Source organism: Triturus cristatus, chromosome 12 (assembly GCF_964204655.1).
Source record: "Triturus cristatus chromosome 12, aTriCri1.1, whole genome shotgun sequence".
Lineage (NCBI taxonomy): Eukaryota > Metazoa > Chordata > Amphibia > Caudata > Salamandridae > Triturus > Triturus cristatus.
The window spans coordinates 120,811,085-120,831,437 of NC_140595.1; the positions used below are offsets into that span (position 1 = coordinate 120,811,085).

The following is a 20,353-nucleotide window of genomic DNA, read 5'->3' on the forward strand; positions in this document are numbered from 1 at the left end:
TTCTTATGCTGAGCATGAGAAGGTTTCAATTAAGTTTGTGGTTTATGAAAACATACAGTAAGAAAAAACTATATTGTATTTGGACAGCCTTGGAAAAGACTTCAATCATGTCAGTCCTTTAAAATAGCATCATTACAATCCATTATGAAATCACAATCCCATAGACTGACAAAACAAAGCCCTTCTCTTTTTGCATATACTTCTTTTTCTGAGTCGCTTTACAAACACCCCTCCGTCCAGCCGCCTTATCCGTGGCCTCCAACTGACCAGAACTGCTTGTCCCCATTCCTGCTCCCAAATTTCCCTTCCAACCTTTCCATACAATCATCTATTTTCTTCCCTAATTGTGTTGCCAAGGTTGAAACTACCTGACACATTTCTGGACCTTATCCTCAGTGCTCCTCTCTGAGGCACCATTACCTTCCATTCTGACAGAATATATCTCACCAGTCTAAAATTTGTTGAGGAATCCAAAATATCTCCTTCTACTTAAAGTTTAGCACTCTACCAAAATATCTCTGGACTTCAACTACCAGAGTTCTTCTGCTTCTCTCAACACCCAGCTGAATCTGACAAAAAAAGCCCCTAAACTAGCCCTAAATATAACTGCCTGGCCGCCTCTCCTTATGAAATGCCAGACTGCTGTGATCCAAAATGGCAACCCGCGTCCTCTGACGCTCCTACGGCAGCTGCCTATAACTAAATTCGGTCCAGCCTGCAAGCGCACTCTACTCCATCAGGCACCCTGCAGGTAAGCGCTGCTCCATTTCTTATATTTTCCCTCTCATAAATTTTGGGTTAATCAAAGCGCAACTACAAAGCTGTTCAAACACTCAAATCCTTCGCGTCCAACTGGCATTCATCCAAGCACGCTTGCACTTGGCAGTGCCATGCACTGTGCCCCTCGCGATCCAGGTTGCGTTTGTCCCTATGGAAGGCACCGCCATGCGCCTTGATCAAGCAAAGTTTGGCCCATTCAAAAGACACAATGCCTAACCACTTCTTCTGCCCTGACAGTAGTAAACTTTCTCCTGAACACCTCTAGTCAAAAAACTTTGGCAGTAATTTTAGACACTCCCAAAACCGTTGTATGTTCCCGTTTAACCTTACTCAATCACTTTTTTTTAAAACACACCGTCTATGCCTCAATAAAAATCCCTGTTCATGTCTCCTAAAGTGAACCCATCGCACACTGAACACACACTTCTTCAACTGTTTTGTTCAGACTCTAATTACATCCTACTCATACATACTCATGACAATTACTGTCGAGATGAAATCGCGTGTACTTATCATAGTGGTGAGCAGCAACAAAGAAGGAAGATGGCTGCCTGACTTGGGATTATATATGAAGCAGAATATTAAAAGATTTGTATTCTAAGTTCTATGTGTTTGTTCAAGTTGTTGCTGTGAGTTGTCAATAAAGAATATATACGTAATATCGGCCTCCATGCCTTGCCATAAATTGCATAGGTGAGAATCACAGTTACCGCTCTTGAGTGGCGGGTTAAGCCTCTGGCATAGAACCTGATGCATCCGAAATTGGTTTGATGATAAGCTTAATAAGAACACATTTGGTATTATTATCCTTTAGTATTTTTTTTTTAATGTTTATTTATTACGTCTTGCACAAACACTCTGCATGAACATACCAATTCTCGACATTAATTTGCATAGTAGCCAATTTAAAAAACAACATTTGAAATCAACTATATGAGCTTCACGATGTGCTTGGGTGACCGGTACATTTATCCATATCCATATAGTTCAGAGATCAAAACTACTTTATTACTTTGTTTGGAGGGGTGTATGGAGGGAATCTCATGGTTTGTAGTATGTGCTACCGTAGATCACATGCTCTGCACACTTGCTATTTAATGTTGGGCACAGACGTTAATCAAGCCACAAATAGGTTAAGGTATTTTTGGGAAGATGTGCTGCATAGTTTGTGACCCACAGAATCTGACCACTTACTACCCTTATCTGCTAGAACATTAGAGACGGGAGCAGTAGTGTGACTCTTCTTTGTAGCTAATGCAATGCTAGAAAAAGGGAGGGTCCTGCACTTGAGATTTATAATTTGTCTCCGAACATGCTCGTGCACATTTCACACAACCTCATGTAAGTAAAAAAATCGCTAGGAAATTCAGGATGACCTGATACCAAAGGCATCATTTGATGAGAAGAATTCCGATGATGGAGTGCTTTGAAAATAAATGCAGTGTTAGCTGGTGGTATTGATAGTGCAATGTTCATGTTTGCAAACCTATGATAAGCATCTCGTGAGAGGTGTTAGTGTTCCCAAAAGGAGAGATCCTCACAAAAGGCCTAAGTGTAGGCTATCTTTTGGTGTGTGGTCTCTTTGGCTTGTGTGACCCCTTTAAGGAGTATGGTGGCTCAGTGAAGTGCTCACTGCAGTGGGAATAGTTAATTTTACCACTCCGCTATTCAACACTTTCCCTACTGTTGCACTCACTGGAGTTGGAATAGTAATTTATACCCCTCCACTATCCAAAACTTTCCCTACTGTTGCAGTCATTGGAGTGGGAATAGTAATTTTAACTCCTTTGCTATCCAACACTCTTTACTGTTACACTCATTGACGTGGGAATAAAATAAATTACCCCTCTGCTATCCAACACTTATCCTACTGTTGCATTCAGTGGAATGGTAATATTAATTTTTACCCCTCCACTATCCAAAACTTTCCCTACTGTTGCGGTCATTGGAGTGGGTTGCTATCCAACACTTTCTTTACTGTTGCATTTTTTGGAGTGAGAATAGTAATTTTTGCCCCTCCGCTATCTAACACTTTCCCTACTGTTGCACTCACTAAAGTTGGAATAGTAAATTTTATTCCTCTGCTATCCAACACTTACCCTACTGTTGCACTCACTGGAGTGGGATAGTAAAGGGGTAAAATTAACTATTCCCACTCCAGTGAGTGCAACAGTAGGGTAAGTGTTGGATAGAGGAGGAATAAAATTTACTATTCCAACTTTAGTGAGTGCAGCCGTAGGGAAAGTGTTAGATAGCGGAGGGGCAAAAATTACTATTCTCACTCCAAAAAGCGCAACAGTAGGGAAAGTGTTGGATAGTAAAGGGGTAAAATTAACTATTCCAACACTTTCGGTACTGTTGCACTGATAGTATTGTGAAATTTAGGTTTAAGTATTTTGTAATAGTTCAATGATTAAATTTATTATAGATTTTAGTTTTTTATATTTTAAATCATTTATATATATTTATTTTGAATAATATTTTAAACTTTTGACATAAATATAATCGTTTATCAATTGTTTTAAAGTAAATATATATATGCATAAATTAATGCTTGTGTGTTTATTTTTTATTACGTTTGTGATATTTTATTAAAATGTATATTACATTTATTTGATTTTGTAAAAATTATATTTAATATTTCATATATGTAATATATCATATTTTATATTTATATAAAAGTCAATATTTCATACATCTATAGTTTTTTACATCAATATTTTTCAGTCAATATTTTTGTACTTACCTGTTTAAGTATAGGAGTCGCTATTTTTGTTGTCTATATTTTTACTCAATATTTTTAACATTGATGTAGTTTCAGTGAACAGCAGTGACTGCTGACTGAGATTGAGGTTATGTGAAGGTGTTGCAGCATTAGGTGGTGTACATTGTGTAGTTGGTGTAAGACAAGGTAATGATGGCGAGTCTTATAGCATATAACAGTGAAAAGATTTGGCGAATAAGCTCTTGAATACTCTTGAGTCTGTCATTGTGGACAGACATTTTTTGATATTGAGTAGCTCGATGGCAGGCAGATGGCCTCCATACCTGTCCTCCACATTATATACCTCAAAGGATAGGGACGCCGTTCATAAAGCCACCTCTAGAACTTTCTTAGGGCTGACCAAGGCATTTCTGTTTACTGTGTACCCTGATCTTAAATCTGGCCTTTAATGCTTAAAGGGACATATTGACTCAGAATCCATGCTCGTCAGGAAGGAGGTCATTCATCACAAGGCACTTTCTCTATGTTTTTCAGCCACAGCATTGACTTTTGACGAAAGGATGGCATCTTTTCATAAAAGAAAAATGCTGTCAGTAAGAAAGTGACACAAAAACACTTAGGGCCTCATTATGATGTACAATGTAAAGCCATTTGACAGTTTGTCTGAGTTTTTCTGCCTGACATCAGAGGTTTCTGTCTGACCACGGTATCACAATACTGGCGGTCGGAGGGAAACACGTGACACCTATGCGGCCTACAGAATAGGAAAACTTAATCAGAGAGCCAGTGAAAAACATCCAACAGATTTGAGACGCCGGTAAGCGAGTACTCGGTGAGCGACACACACACTTGTCGAGATTGCCCGTCTACAGGTGACGGAGACAAAGAAAGTCCTTTTCCAACAGTGTCCTTGGTGCAGGGCCAAGTATGGACACTCCGACACTCACAAAGCGTGTAATATGTGCTTATCCTCAGAGCACAGAGAACACAAGTGCGAAGCCTGCACATTGTTTAAAAACGAAAAGACACTTTAGGCCAAAAGGGATCGTCTTCTGGCACATATGGCAGAGGAGCTGGCAGCCGAGGCAGAGTTCTTGCATAAATTTGAGGAAAACATTCAGGCCGGTGTAATAACAGGAGGTGGGGTCATCATACCCAGCCCCCATTATATCACCTCTGCTTCGTACTCCTGTGATGGACAAACTCCAATATAGGTCAAGGGACCCACATCCCTGTCACTAATTCCTGTGCTGGGACCAAGCACCAAGACAACGTCAAGTACCGTGAGTGCTGTTGACCCACTATGTGCTAAGAAGATCTTGCACACACGTCCACCACCATGCAACGGTGCACCACAGCCCACAGGCACGGGCTGACACCGCAAGCATCCCTCGGAGCCGAAAAAGGACAAGAACATTCTTTATCGGGCGACAAGGCTACATCATGGGAACGACTTCAGCACCACATCAGCACTGAAACACAAGTCAGCACTGACAGGCACATCAGCACCGAAAGCTGCCAACAAATTTTTACCCAACGTAAAACATCAGATTTGAAGAAATGCTTAGGATCGAGCATCTTGGAATCCAAGCAGCCCTCCGCTCCAAGGAAAGAAAAACACCATGTCCACACTTCGACACAGAAGAAAAGCCATACATCTGGGGTTACAAAAACACACACAGTTTCTGAGGACACTCCACTGGCTCCAATGAAACAAAAGATGCCATCTTGTATGCTGACTGAGGAACTGAGCATAGTTTTTGAAGGGCTGCAACACTTCATGCAGCAAAAACTTAAAGAGACTTGCAAAAGACAGGCACAAGAGGAGGGCCTGCCACTGCCTCCACCACAAAAAGCACTAGTACACATGGCTACAAGCTCAATGACCTTTAGCTCACCTGGCTCTCCACAAACACAATAGCCCTCTCCATAAGAAGAAGAGGAGGCGATCCAAGACAGATTTTCAGGGGTCAAAAGACACCCACCACACCTCAGACCCATGGGATGACTGTGACGTGGCTCTCTAGTACCAACAAAGCCATCACCACCAGATGACACCTCCTAATATCTCACGGTCATTCAGAGAGCAGCAGAGTACCACAAGCTCCCAATGTATACCAGTGAGGAGCAAATGTATTTCTTGGTTGAGACACTTTTGCGCACTGAGAGCACGGTGCAATACCTGCCCCTGATAGGATGTAATGATGTATCCAAAGACATCTTCAACGACCCAGTCAAAACTAGGGTCTTAACACCTCGCATTGAGAGGAAATACAGAACATCACCAACTGATCCTGTATTCATCAGGGGCCACACCCCAGCAGACTCCCGAGTTGTCACAACCACCAGCAAAAGAGCTGCAGCACAGGGCACTGGAGATGCAAAGAAAGCAAAAGGATAGATGCTTCTGGCAAAAGGGTATCAACAGAACATGAGGCCCCTTGAAATACCTTCATTAAAAATTGTTATCCGGAAATGTTAATTTTTTTATTTGTGTTTTGTATCATTAGGGAACTAATTTAGCTTGGGTAGACATTGCTTATCAAGTCTGAATTTTTCTGGACAACTTTTTTAAAAATGGCATATGTGTTTCAGAAACTATGAGACCTATATACTTCATTTTGATGTCAAAACATAAGCTTAGGGGGTCAAGTAGGCTTATAGAGATGGAAAATAACTCCTCAGAGCAAACATTCCACCATTTTCCAAAATGCTGGCTCTATAATGATGTGTTTTAGCCACCATATTGGTAATTATTTTAATATTGTTTCTGTTTCAGTTTTTCTGTTGATTCAAATCCGTAAACATGAGCGAAGCAGGTAGTAGCAGAGGATCTTTACCTCCTAACATTGTTGCTAATTACAAAATCTTAGGACTCCTTCAACACGAAAAATGTGTCATATGCCAAACTAATCCGAAAGAAAATCTAACATCCACTACAGCTGGACTGAAGCGAGTTCGAGATGCTTCAGAAATACTGCAAAGCAAAAGTTTGAAACTGATGGGTGAAGAGGATCACATATTTTATCATTATAACAACAGGTGCTGCAAGTCGTATACAATGAAAAAAAGCCTGGAAAATAAATTGTCAAAAAATAGCAGAAACCAGTGCATCACAACAAAAATTTGAGTTTTTCGAGAAAGCGACGACAAACAAACCCAATGCACATCCACTTAGAAGATTGATGGCTACCACTCGTCCGCCTCCAATAACTGATCACAAAAGCAGAGGACCTTCAATGTGTTATCTGTGGTTAGTCGGAACATGGACCAAAGGGATTAGTGAAAGAACAAAGTACAGAGTATGTGAGTCTCAAATGGAAAATATGTTTTTATCTGCAGCTGGTTTCTTCCAAGATTAAGTTTTTAGCTGAACAACTGATCTAAACAGCGAAGTGAATGTATTTGCAGTGGATTTGTATGCCCACCGGAACTGCATGCATGCATACATTTGAAAATATGAATGTACAATGAGCTCCCAGCAGCAACGTAATAGCCAGCTTTCAGTTAAGTTTGCACTCTTTGAAAAAGCAAATTAAGTTTTAAAGCCACTCTTGAGTGCTGGCTACGGGTTCACACTCAGTGAGATCAGAGAAATAATGGTCAACATTGATAAAACTGTATTAATCCATAAGAATGAAATTAAGATTTCTCAGGTCAGAATGTACAATGTCAGAAATAGTTTGTGTCAGTCTAACTATAAAATGAGCTCCTTATGTGGTAGACTGGGATGTGATGATGGCTTGCACTGATTTTGCCATCAGTGCAAGCCATCATCACATTCCAGTCTACCACAAAGTTTCAAAGTGGCTGAGGACATGTATCTTCTTCTACCTGATGCTGCGGTCCACAAATCTGATTCAACTAAATTTACCATATTAATTATTCAGTGCAGATTGAAGGATGAAGAAAAGCCAATTCCTCCGTAGGCTGGAATTCATGCTCTGATCTCCCAGAATACCGTCCCACTGAAGAAGGCTGGGTTTTTACCAGTAATACCATCCCCAGTCACAAACTACGCAACAGTATACACAGCTCTAAATAATTTCAAAATGTGCCTGTTCAGCTTGAAGACCAGCCTATACTGCCAATTTTCTGTGATGAATGTGTTTTCCGTATTGTAGCTGACATTTTTGTGAGCAATCAAGTAGGATTTGATTATCTTTATCCAATGACGGGTGTTTTCCACATGACAAAAGTTGCAATGCGGTGTGCAGTAAGTTATCTCAGTGGATGTGGCATAGACAATGCACTTATGGAGGCTCAAATCTTTGGCAGCAAAACTGTCCAGTAAGTATTGAGCAGAACTCATTATGTTCGTTCGTTACAAGGTATGCTCATCGTATCTGAGGTTATAGAAACATTGCATTGGAATGCTTTCTGGAAAAAGAATGGCAAATTAGGTTTTGCATATCTTATCTAAGAAGTGAACAAGGCACAGGGTACACTTCATTCAAGAGACATAAATCAGAACTTTGCAAGCACTGGGGAAATGTTTTAAACATGATAGCTCTAGTTAAAAACTTGGCACATGCTGATCAGGAAGGTGATTGGAAGCTGCATAGTGTGTTTCACAAATCTGATTGCATACACTACAATTAGATATGGCTCCTGGTATTTGCAAAGACTGATGAAGCTAGAGGTGGAAAAACTACACCTCTACAGAAAATTCATTTAAATACATTTTGTGGTGAATCACAGAGAGGCAAGGTTCAATGCTGTAACTCCAAATATGAACCTGGAACAGACGATCCAGAGATCACAGTAAACCTCCAACAGAAATGTTGGTCAGACATGTAAAAGTGACTATTCTACTCAATGGCAGCTAGTTTACCATGAAATCCTTTCTATTTGCAGTGTTTCCAGAAAGATGACAAATGCAAAATGAATGGACCATTGTGTACTGTTCCTCACCACAAACTCGTGGGAAAGAGAGGGGAACGTTTTAACATGTTTCATGCAGCAGCAAGGAAATTACTTTTAAATGACTGAGCCTGTGCAACTACACAACTCTGTGACCAAACAATAACGATATGAAGTCACGTCTACTAGATGTCCTGGAACATGGATCGAAACTATAATTGAATTGAGCATAATTCAAGGATTGTCAGAGTTATGGATATGGTATGGAACAGGCGAGAAAAGATAATTAATCCCACTTAATATTCTGTACAAACAATTTGACACAGAGAATGCCAGTGATCTTATCAAGCAAAAGACACACACTTGATGGACGGAATGCAGAACAAATCAAAACATTCACCCCCAGTCAAGAGATCTGGGTTAAATCCATCATTCTTTTGCTCACCATGCCACCCCAGTTTAGACCTGGCCATATGCAAATCAGTCTTGACCCTGTGCCTAATGGGAACAGTCCAGCCCGAACTGCCAAGCCAGGTCCTCCCTGGACCGGAAACATGCATCCTAGGACCGGTTTCGGGGTTTCGCCCCTCTTCAGCCAGGATAGCTTGATTCCAGTGGCACAGTGAGCCCAGGACCCACGTCTGGGCATATCTGGCGCACTTAGGGCGAGAAAGCAAAAGACACACAATTGATGGATGGAATGCAGAACATGTGATCTTATCAAGGCACATATTTTTACGGGTGATTATACTATGAGCAAAATTGGAACAAAGCTTGGAGTTTAACTGCTGAATCTGCGACGTTTCTAAAAGGGTTTTCTGAGACAGAAGAAGAATGTGACTTTAAAGATTTAGAAAAAATCTTGTATGTGTGTGGAAAGTGAGTTCTGACTGTCACACATTGGATGATCTTTGGTATAGTAAGTTCAAGAGATCAGTTCCGCTAAGTGACTTTGCACCAATGTCCTATTCTGTGCGTAGACACATTAAAAATGCGTTCTACTTGATCAGAAGATGTGTAAATATTTTGGATCATGCATATGTAGAGAAAGATCTGTGTGAATTTGGTTGGGAAGATATTGATAGGGTTCTAAAGCCTACAAACTTCTAAAGCCTCTTCCCACAGTTCTTACATAAACATGTTCTTACAATACCTGTGCTATAAAAAGACGTTCCTGTTGATATGCTCTTCCTAAATGTTCAACATTCTGCTAATGTACCATAAGCGATCGCTTAAACAAATAAATAAAGTGAATAATGAAACTATGTCTATAAGGGGAGTGATAAACAAAATTTTATTTCATATACAGATCATAAACATTGTTTGGTGTCTACATAAAAGGATTAAAAAACATTATTATTTGTTCCATACTTATATATGTCTCTTCTTCCTCTAATATAGCCACCATTTTGGAAAATGGTACAAGAGCGGCTCTGAGGAGTTTTCTTCTGTCTCTATAATACTACTTGACCCCCAAAACCGATGTTTTGACACCAAAATGAAGTATATAGGCTTCATGGTTCCTGAAATATTGCATTATCACTATAACATCTCCGCCATTTTTAAAAATGTCCTCCTAAATTACTTCTCCAGTGATCCAAAAACAGAAATCCAAAATGAAAATCTCTGGACAAAAGTTTTTTAACAGAGGTATATCAAGGGGATTATGCAAGAACAGAAAACAAAGTTACGCAGCATATGTAACACAGCAGCTCCTCCTTTGTAAACTCGCATCCAAAAGTTGCATCCTCACTGAGACTTCCATTCACTCCCCTTTTAAGAGGACAGTAACTTCCATTCCCCCTTATAATTTGAGAAATAGAGAGAACCTGTTCTAGCTTAACAGTCCTTTGAAAGTATGGGGTGGAGGGAATTAGGCTCTTTTAAACTTGTTTAATCTACTATCCTTCCCAACATTTCCCATTTCAAATTCATTTGTTTTCTTCTAACAGTGCAGTTGTACTAAATATCCTGTAAATGTTGAACATTGTCTTCAGTCGAATCATGTTGAATTCTTTGCCATGACCTTTTCTATTTGACCATTGTAGGAAAAGGCAGGACCACACAGGGAGTTACTGAAGTCTTTTAGAGAAGCCGCTTCAGAGGACAGTCTATTTGTCAATGACACAGCGAAGGAGCTGAATACACAGAGGGCAAACCTTCACAGCCCCAACGAGGAATGTGATCCTTCCTCCACGAGAGACTTGCAGTCAGAGTCAGTATCTGAGGACGGTAAGAAGACTTCTGTGTTGACTCTACATTGAAACCAAATGGAATTATATCTAAAGCACAGCAAAAATAACAAGCATACATCTTATATTTTTTAGGATATTTAAAGCTTGACCATAGACACTTTGATCTTTACTAGAACCTTATATTTTTAACAAAGGCCCAAATATAAAAGCCACTTCCATTGTAGCACACCTGCAAACTAAAACGTGTCCTGAGAATGTCTTCTTGGAAAAGTTCATAAAATAGTACTATATGGGGTTCCAGATTATTTCTGTGCTTCCCAACAAATCATTTTAGGAAGTGGTAAATGACATTGGCTTAGTAAGACAGCCTCTTTCTCACTTTTAGGAAAGAAACTGTTACTTCACTGCTTTTCAAAGCCTTCAGATCATGGGATGTCAATTGATAGGCTACAGAATGCTACATTATTCGATTGAATTCTTTGAGAAATTAATTCTTTTGGAAAAGTGTGGGTGGTGCTAAGAGATCCAGCACTCAAACACGTCAGTAAAATCAAGTCTTCATAAGCAGGACTAAGAACATTACCCTAATTGGAAAGCTTAATGTGTTGACAAATAATTTTGGAATCTAGTGGATGCTTACTATAGATTCCTGAACTTGTGTCTATTCTAAAGCCCCAGACTGTATCCAGAAAACTCAAAAAGCAGTTCCCCTGCTCACCCGTATGTGGTATGAGCAACTTCAGTAGTGATGAACGGAGCTGCACCTAAGCACCACACATGTGTGCTGAGGCCAGTTGCTTTTCGTCTGCTCCTTCAGATGCAGATCTGGAGCTCTGCTCTTCTATGTCACTCCGTGAAAATACTTTTTTTCTTACAATTTTCAAAAAATTCTTCCAGTGTACCAGTGGTCACCCACTAAGACTACAGGATGAAGCCTTGTAGGGACAGTCCCTAACAGATGTCTGTGATACATACACTCCAAGGAATGCCTCTGATGCTTAGGTTCAGTGCATAATTCCAAGGCCTACAGTGACTGTGCCTAGATGAATCCAAAAGCCATGCAAGAATGCAAACCTCTACAAAGCAAAGCACCACATGACTCGAGCAGCTCCCACTCCAGGTTGAAGACAAGTGTGAACAAGCTCCTGAAGTCGTTCCCACTGCAGATCTTCATGGTTGAAGTCTTTGGGAAAGTTCCAAAAGAAACGCAGGGGGTCATTACGATGCCGCCATCGATATGGGGACTGGGACCGCCCACCTGTATGACAGAGGTCCCGTACCCTCGATTATGATGCGACTGCCACCGTGGCGGTTGCATCACCCATATTTTGCATTGTGGTGGGGATGCGTTCAGCAGCCCCCGCCACAATTCAGAAATGAAGGCACTTGCATATCCCTGCACTACGTGGCAAGCATCATGCGGTGCCTGCCACATGGTGCAGAGATATGTAGGGGGAAATGATAGGTGCCTGCAAGGCACCACCACAATGTTGGTCAAAATTTCGTTCTGCAAGGTGGTCAGAAAAGGACCACTTTACGGAACCGTGGCAAGCGGTCTTCACGACCGGCAGGCTCCCCCCATGATTCCCCTGCCATTGTACTATGGCAGGAGGAAACAGCAGAATGATGGTGGAGGGCCCGCCACTGCACAGCTGGCGGGCCCTCCACCATCGTAATAACCCCCACATTTCCAAGCAGGACTCGGCCTCTTCACACCATTTTCATTCTCTGGGGAAGGTGGAAAGGTGCCACCGTGCCTCCAGTTCTCGCTTCCATTCCAACGAGCTGCTGATTCCAACTTTTGTCCCAATGCACACCTAGTTCACGAGCCAATCAGTGACATCACTGCAGGTTGGAGCCTTTTGAGAGGCTACTCCATTGGACCCTAAAATTCCTCCGGTCAAGATACCACTGGCGGATCAAACCTCAGTGCCATCTATGGCTCGTGATCACGTTTTGGGTTCCGCATCAGCTTTGAGGCCAACTTTTGGCTGGTGCCAAAATCTGGGTCTGGACATTAATGCTGGCACTGGCCCCAATTTTTTTGTGGTATTTGACTTGAGCCAATTTTGTCTCGACCGACGGTACACCCATATATTGATGTGGTGCTGCCAATACTCAATCCTTCAGACACGATTCCACTACTGCACAATCGCACACAGCCACTACACCAACTTTTTGGCTCTGACTCTGAGCAGACCAAGCAATACAGCAATTAAAATGGAGGAGATGGGGAATAGGTTGCCTCACTAACTTTACGGTGATGATAATTGGTATGTGGATCTGCAAGATGGTAGTGGGCTAATTAACTCACCCAGTGCTGTGTTGATTCCGTTCCTGGACCAGCAATGGAAGTAGGTGCATCCTTTAACTGTGGAATTTAAAACCAACATACTTGCAGAGGTCCTACTGCTTGGCCAGGCACTGGCCAAACCTCTTCTACCTTTCAATGAGGCCCATACTGATAAACTCATTGGCACATGGATAAAACACGTTCTGGCCCTCTGGTCAATTGGCAGGTCGGATGTTACCATAGATAGCACCAGGCGAACCTGCATTCTTATCCCATCACCCAGCTTCTGAGAGTTTGGCGGTGAAATTGTCCATCAGCAGAGTCAACCCTAATGCCTTCCGGACAACTGCTCCTGAAAAATTCCAAACACATGGAAATGTTTGGCAAAATAATCTCGTCCTCAGCCAGCCTTTAACTGAGGTGAGTCAACTCCAGCTGGCTCCTTGGTCGTTCACTCACTCATTCTGAAACATGGTTGGTGGGATCTTACCAGAAGTTCTACAAGACTTACCATTTTAATTGCCATAAACCATTAGTACAATGAGAAACCCCAGCACTCATACAATGTCATAACAGTGTCAGACCCAAAAAGTTGGGATATTGTATTGAATGAAGAAACAATTTATTAACACATTATACAGTCTTGTGTTCTTCTGTACAAACCGCTTGCATACAGATTCTTGCTTTGAAAAACAGCCAACACGTGTTTCGTCACTGTGTGCCTTTATCAGAGCTGTGAAATTCATAACAATGAAAATGAAATTAAGAACAATCATCAGATATAAGGGATAAGATATTATAGATGTGAGAAGTAATAGAAGTTGGTGAGCTGTAACGAAAAGAGATAAAACGCAGAGACAAGCAAAAACTTAGAAAGTAAGTGTGAATCAAAAATGGAAATAATCTGTGAAGAACAGAAGGTAAATTTAAGGAAAGCACCCGTGATACGAAATAAAGTGTGAGAAGGTCCATGTCCATAAAGATTGTAATGTGAGTTCCAAACTCATCTGTCCCAGAAGGAGATAAAGTATCGAAGAAAAGGTATGGTGATTAATCTGACCAACCTTAACAAGGCACGAAAGCAGTCCAACAGCATGTATAACCCGGCCCTAAATTGTCTCTAATTTTCTGTAGTGTGTAAATTAAGGGTAAAACCTCCCCATCTAATTCTGGTATATCTAACAGAACTGTTGCAAAAAGAAGAATTACCAGGTTATAAATAAGAGCATAAAAAGTGTCTCAAATCTTAGATCTGCAGGCACGGTGGCACCTTTTCAAATCTTAATGCGGATTCCTATGTTACTTTACATCATAATGAATCGGACCAACCTTTGGAGTGGTATATTATATTTAATAATACAATTCCTCTCCATCTCCCTTAACTACTGCCTATACATTAAATAAGTTACTTCCGACACCAGACCCCAGACTCGATGAGCTATTACTATCCTTACAACAAGTCAAAGAGAACATCCAAACTCTACATGACCTGATTCTACAACAACCAAAGTTCACGCGCTTCAAGCTAGAATCCACGACATACCTCCATATCAACCACTCGAAACTTACCCAGCAGCTGCATGTAAGCTCCCAGAAACGTGAGCCCCCAAGTTGGAGAACAGAACCCTACCCCAATGCCTCATCCCGCCTGGTCCGGAAGAAAAACTCTCTCTCAGTTAAAGACTTAACCTCACTACTCCATTCATATAAACTACTGATTCTCCCCCATCATACTGCGCACTCTGTTAACTTGAACAAACCCTCCCTAATCACATCCATTCCCCCCAATACTCATAGAGTCACAAGATACATTTCTAGAGGTATAATGGAAAACAACTTCACGCGAGTCCCCATCATACACGAACCCACCACAACACCCATCAAAACTCAGCTAAAATGTATTCTTCTAAATTGTAGGTCGGCCTCAAGACATGCAGCCGATATAGCTGACCTCATTCTCACTAATGAACCGGACCTACTAATTTTGACCGAAACATGGCTAAATGAAACATCCACGCCCATCCTAGACATATCAGTCCCCCCGAATCCCGACATCACCAGACTTGATAGATCTGATAGGCCAGGTGGTGGTATTGCCTGCATACATCGTAGCAATATCTCAGTGAACAGCTCCCACTTCCCAGTATTATCCTCCTGTGAATACCTTTGTTTAGACATCACTAGTAATAATAAACCAACATGTTCAATACACGCATTCCACCACCCGCCAGGGGACAATCTCACCTTTATTGAACATCTCATGGACATTCTAGCTACAAATGACGGTCAACAAAATACTCAATTATTCCTTGGCGACTTCAATCTCCACTGGAATGACCTTGACGACCCAGGAGTCAATAGCCTAAAAGCTTTCCTCTCTGACCTTAACCTTACCCAAATCTGTGACAGCCCCACACATGATAAAGGCTCAACCCTTGATATAATAATTTCCAAAGTGGACTCTACTCAGCTTGAATCGATCCTCCCCTGTGACTGGTCTGACCACCACATCATCACATTTTACATCAATGAAACAATTAAATTACTTTCTACCCAACCCACGAGAACAAAAATTTGGAAGAGGAACCTAAAATATTTCGGTTCTGACTTACTCACAACCTCCATTCCTAACAGCCTGCTTCCCCCGGAAGACTTATAGGATGTACAAGGTCTCACTAATGACTACTTACACTCCATGAACACGGTACTAGACAATCTAGCTCCCTTACAACTAAAAAGAATCACCTCAAAAGACTCAAAACCCTGGTTTGATGGTAGGCTAAATGAAGACAGACGATCTCTAAAATTAATCAAACGAAGATGGAGATCGGCACCATCCTCTGACCACCTCAAGCTACTAAGAAGCGCGAGAAACTCCTACCAGAGAAAGATCACACGATCAAAAGCAGACTTCTTCAGTAAGCAATTAGACCAAGCCAAGAACCGCCCCAAAAAGCTATTCAAACTAATCAAATCTCAATCTAAGGATGCACCCCACTGCCTCCAAGCTAACCCTGACTCACTACCCAATTGCGAGGATTTTGCTGCCTTCTTTACTATGAAGACAGAAAACATAAAGATGGACCTGCTCATCGACTTAATATCTGACTCTAACATGGACACTTCACAGCCCCCGCTAGTAGCCCCATTCACATAGTCCGTAAAGTTCGAACTCAAAAACAACGCTTCCTGGTCCTCCTTCCACACCCACAGTGAAGAATCTATATTAAAAACGCTCACAGCCCTGAACCCCTCCAGCCATTTCACAGACCCTCTGCCCGCAAACTACATAAAAGACTTAATACCCCTGTTATTGCCTCTATGGACCAAGATTATAAACACCTCTCTCCTTCAAAGAACCATCCCAGAAATCCTAAAAGCAGGGCAGGTATCCCCTATCTTAAAGAAGCCATTGGGAGACCCCTCAGACTTAAATAACTATTGCCCAATGTCCAACATCCCCACTCTGGCCAAACTTTTAGAAAAATGTGTTCAGGCACAGCTTGGCAAACACATTGATCAATTCAACCTGCTCCCAAACCGGCCTCCGTGCAGGTCACAGTACAGAATCAGCCATGACCCACATAATCGATGACGCATTCCAAATCCTTGACAAAAACGAAGCCTGTCTACTAATCTTGCTTGACCTATCCTCGGCCTTTGACACCGTAAACCACGACAAAATGATTGATCTCTTGAAATACAGAATGGGATTATCTGGATCTGTTCTAAATTGGTTCACCTCCTTCCTACAGAATAGATCCCAAAGATTCAAGGTTAATCAATCCTTATCCATGTCCGTCCCAGTCACTTTAGGTGTACCGCAGAGATCATCCCTTTCACTCACACTTTTCAACCTGTACATGGAACCACTCACCGATCTTCTCAGCTCCTTGAAGGTCCATTATCACATGTACGCAGACGACACACAACTCTCTATAAAGATCCACTCATTTGAAGACATTAAATCCCTCAATTCAATGCTTCAAAAAATGCAGAGCTGGCTATCTGAAAACTATCTGAAACTAAACAACCTCAAAACGGAATTCCTCTTAATCGCACCCCCCAAACAATTACCCCAATACTCGATTGGATGAACCACCTAACAGCACTCAAAGGTCAACCCCTCATCATTGATTCTGCGAAATCGTTGGGAGTGACTCTGGACATAAATCTAAACATGCAGAAACACATTAGCACCTCCACAAAAGGAGCACATTTTCAAATGAAAACTCTGATAAAACTGAAACCCTTCCTGCCCGCAAATGACTTCAAACAGGAAGTTCAAGCTCTAGTTATCCCTAGAGTGGAATATGGGAGTGTCACTCTATGCGGCCTTCCCAGATCGAAGACGGCCCCTATTAGAGCCTCAATCAATGCAGCTGCTAGACTCATCACAGGCTCTAAAAGAAACAGTCGCATCTCCCCTGACCTGTGAGCCCTCAACTGGCTACCCTTCGAGGCAAGAATTCATCTGAAAATCAACTGTATGACGAACAAGGCATTAAATCACAAAACTCAGAGTTATCTAGCTCAGAAACTGGTGCTCTCGTGTGGTGACAGATCCAAAAGGAGCTCCAATAATGTCCTACTGAATCCACAATGATTTGTCAAGAAGATAACATACAACCGCACCTTCTAAGTAATGGCCCCCAGGATTTGGAATGTTTTGCCCCCAGAAACAAGACGGAATCCTTCTACCGCATTCTTCAAAAAAGAAGTGAAAGCTATTCTCATGGCTAAATTTACCTTAACATTTTTTTTTTTTTATCTTTGTTTATTGGCATTTTCAGTACAACAACACAACAATTACAGTGTGTGACAGGCAGTTCATTGGCATTGCTTGGATACATCCGTACAGTACCAAGGGTGAGCTTGAGTATAAAAGGCAGAGTATACATAAGCAGGCGAAAAGATGACAGATTGGTAGAATTTCGCACCAGTCCTACTACTGATCAGTCCTCCACTATTGGATTCACCATTCTCAGCTAGACAGTTAGTGTGCGGTGGTGCAGCGTCATCGTCCATGCTTTTTGCGGCCTCCCTAAGCAAGTAGCTAGTGAGAGATTTCCAGATATTACAAGGTCGCAAGCGAAGGGGCAACATCTCAGCATATATATTTTTTTGTTCCTGACAGTAAATGAGGTCGGCCAGCCAGTTCTTGAATTTGGGCGCTCTGCCCCTCCCCCATCGGCAAGCAATTTTACATTTGGCTATGAGTAGTCCCATTGCCAGGAATCGCTTAACGCTTCCTTTGTGCCCTGGGAGGTATCCCAGGAGCCCAATTTCTGGTGTGAGGTCGAGTTGTCCCCCTATCATAACACTCAGGGCCCTCCCCACCTCAGTCCAGTAATGGGCTATAGACCTACATTCCCACGCCAAGTGTAAAAAACCCGCCCCCTCTTGTTTGCAACGGTCACATCTATCTCTTTTCCGCAATTAGAGTTTGTGCAGTCTTACCGGAGTATAGTACATTCTGTGGAGGAATTTAAAATGGATGATTATGAACCTGCTGCTAGCGGTGATGCGCTCAGTTTGTTGACAGCTATACATCCAGGCCTCCTCTGTGATAGGGTGACCCAATTCTGCTTCCCACCCCTGTTTTGCGTTCAGAGTGTTATGGGTCCCCGCCCCTATGGAGGCTTTATATATGCGGGAAACCGCATGCGGTGTTCCTGTCTGTATCATTTGGTGCAACGGGAGCAGTGTTAAAGGTTCCGCTGGGAACGCAGGGGTAGTAGCCCTAACAGCTTGTAGCAGGCGAATGTATAAGAAGCGGTCCATAGTGGTGGGTGTAGTGTCGCCCAAGAATTCGTCCACACTTTTGAATCGTCCCAGGTGGTACATGTCCCCCCAAGTATGTATACCTAGTTTGAGAAGTATACGTTTACAGATGCCATCTTGCGTGACTGGAAGGTGATGTAGGTCGGACAGGGGAAGTAGTGGGGAATATAGCATGGGAGCTTGGGACCTCTTGGCAACGGCGTGCCATGCGTTATTTGTACAAGCCACGGTGGATCCCTTTCCCCCAGCCGCTTTGTGATCCATACCCAGGAACCCCTTAAGAGGCAGGGGAGTCATGAGCCCTTGCTCCACCGCCAGATGCGTCATGAAGTGCGGAGGCACGGGTCAGTATGCGGCGAAGTGTGCCTTGGTACTGAGATAGTAGGGTTCAGGATCAGGCACTTCAAAGCCACCTTGGGCGAACGGCAAGGTGAGAGTGCTCCATTTGATCCGGGGTTGTTTCCCGCCCCAAGCAAGGCGGATGAGCTGGCTCCTTAGTTTGGTGAAGAAGGGGCGGCCGGGGGGAAGAGGGTTTTTGTAAACAAATATAAGAATTACGGCATGATAACCATCTTCATTAAGGCTATCCGGCCTGAGAGGGAGAGCGGGAGACCAATCCACCGGGTGATCTGGTCTTCCATTGTAGTTACCTCGCAGTAGTTCTTCTTTATCTTTGGTTATAGCGACTCGCAGGTATCAGACTTCATCAATGCACCACTGCAATGGGTAATCCATTGAGAATGGAGTGGTGCAGCTCGTGAGCGGCATGATCTGGGATTTGCCCCAATTAATGGTGATTCCAGAGAAGGCCCCGAATTTAAATATTTCACGGATCATGGCGTTTAATCCTTCAGCAGGATCTCGCACATACAGCGTAATATCATCCACGTATAACGATATTAAGATGGGCCTTGTGGGGTAGTCTAGTGCATATTGCTGGTGATGTTGTCGCAACATGGATGCCAGTAGTTCCATGGCTATCGCAAATAGCAGGGGTGAGAGGGGGCATCCCTCTCGCGTACCTCTGGTGATGCCAAAGTCAGTAGAACGTTCTCCATTCAGCTGCAGTGAGGCGCAGGGTCGGTTATATAGCAGTTTAATCCACATGAGAAATCCCGGGGGGAATTCCATGTGCGTCAGGACAGCGAACAGATACCCCCTCTCCAGGGAATCGAATGCTTTAGTGGCGTCTAGGAAGACTGCCACCGCCTGTTCCTCCTGATCGATATCATGCATGATGGAGAAAAGGGTCCTCAGGTTGTGCGAGGTCGATCGGCCGGGTATGAAACCAGCCTGGTCGGATGAAATGAAATGAAATGAAATGAAATGAAAGTGACTTTTATATAGCGCATGGCTACCCGGGAGCATCCCAGCGCTGCGGAGAGTGAATAGAGGATGGAAGATGTTACGGGAATAGCCAGGTTTTCAAGTGCCTGCGAAAGGTGAGATGATTGGGCTCCTTACGGATAGATAGGGGGAGGGCGTTCCAGAGCCTTGAGGCGTTGTATGAGAAGAGGCGTCCGCCTGTCCGTGCCTTCTTGATTCTGGGTGTGTCAGTCAGGAAGAGATTATCTGAGCGAAGGTTTCTGGTGGCTTTATAGGGTTTGATCAAGTTCTTGATGATCGGGGGACCCTTGCCCTGCATGATTTTATGTGTGATACATAGTGCTTTAAAGTGTACTCTCTCCTGTATTGGAAGCCAGTGGAGAGTTT

At 42.6% G+C, this 20,353-nt stretch overlaps 1 protein-coding gene across 1 annotated transcript in view; it reads left to right on the forward strand.

Moving 5' to 3' along the window:
- The window catches only part of LOC146772835 (rho guanine nucleotide exchange factor 11-like), a 337,239-nt gene that overhangs the window by 270,811 nt on the left and 46,075 nt on the right, over positions 1-20,353 (forward strand). The window contains 1 exon segment of the mRNA XM_085637036.1: positions 10,417-10,600. Coding sequence (XP_085493162.1) covers positions 10,417-10,600 — 184 coding nt within the window.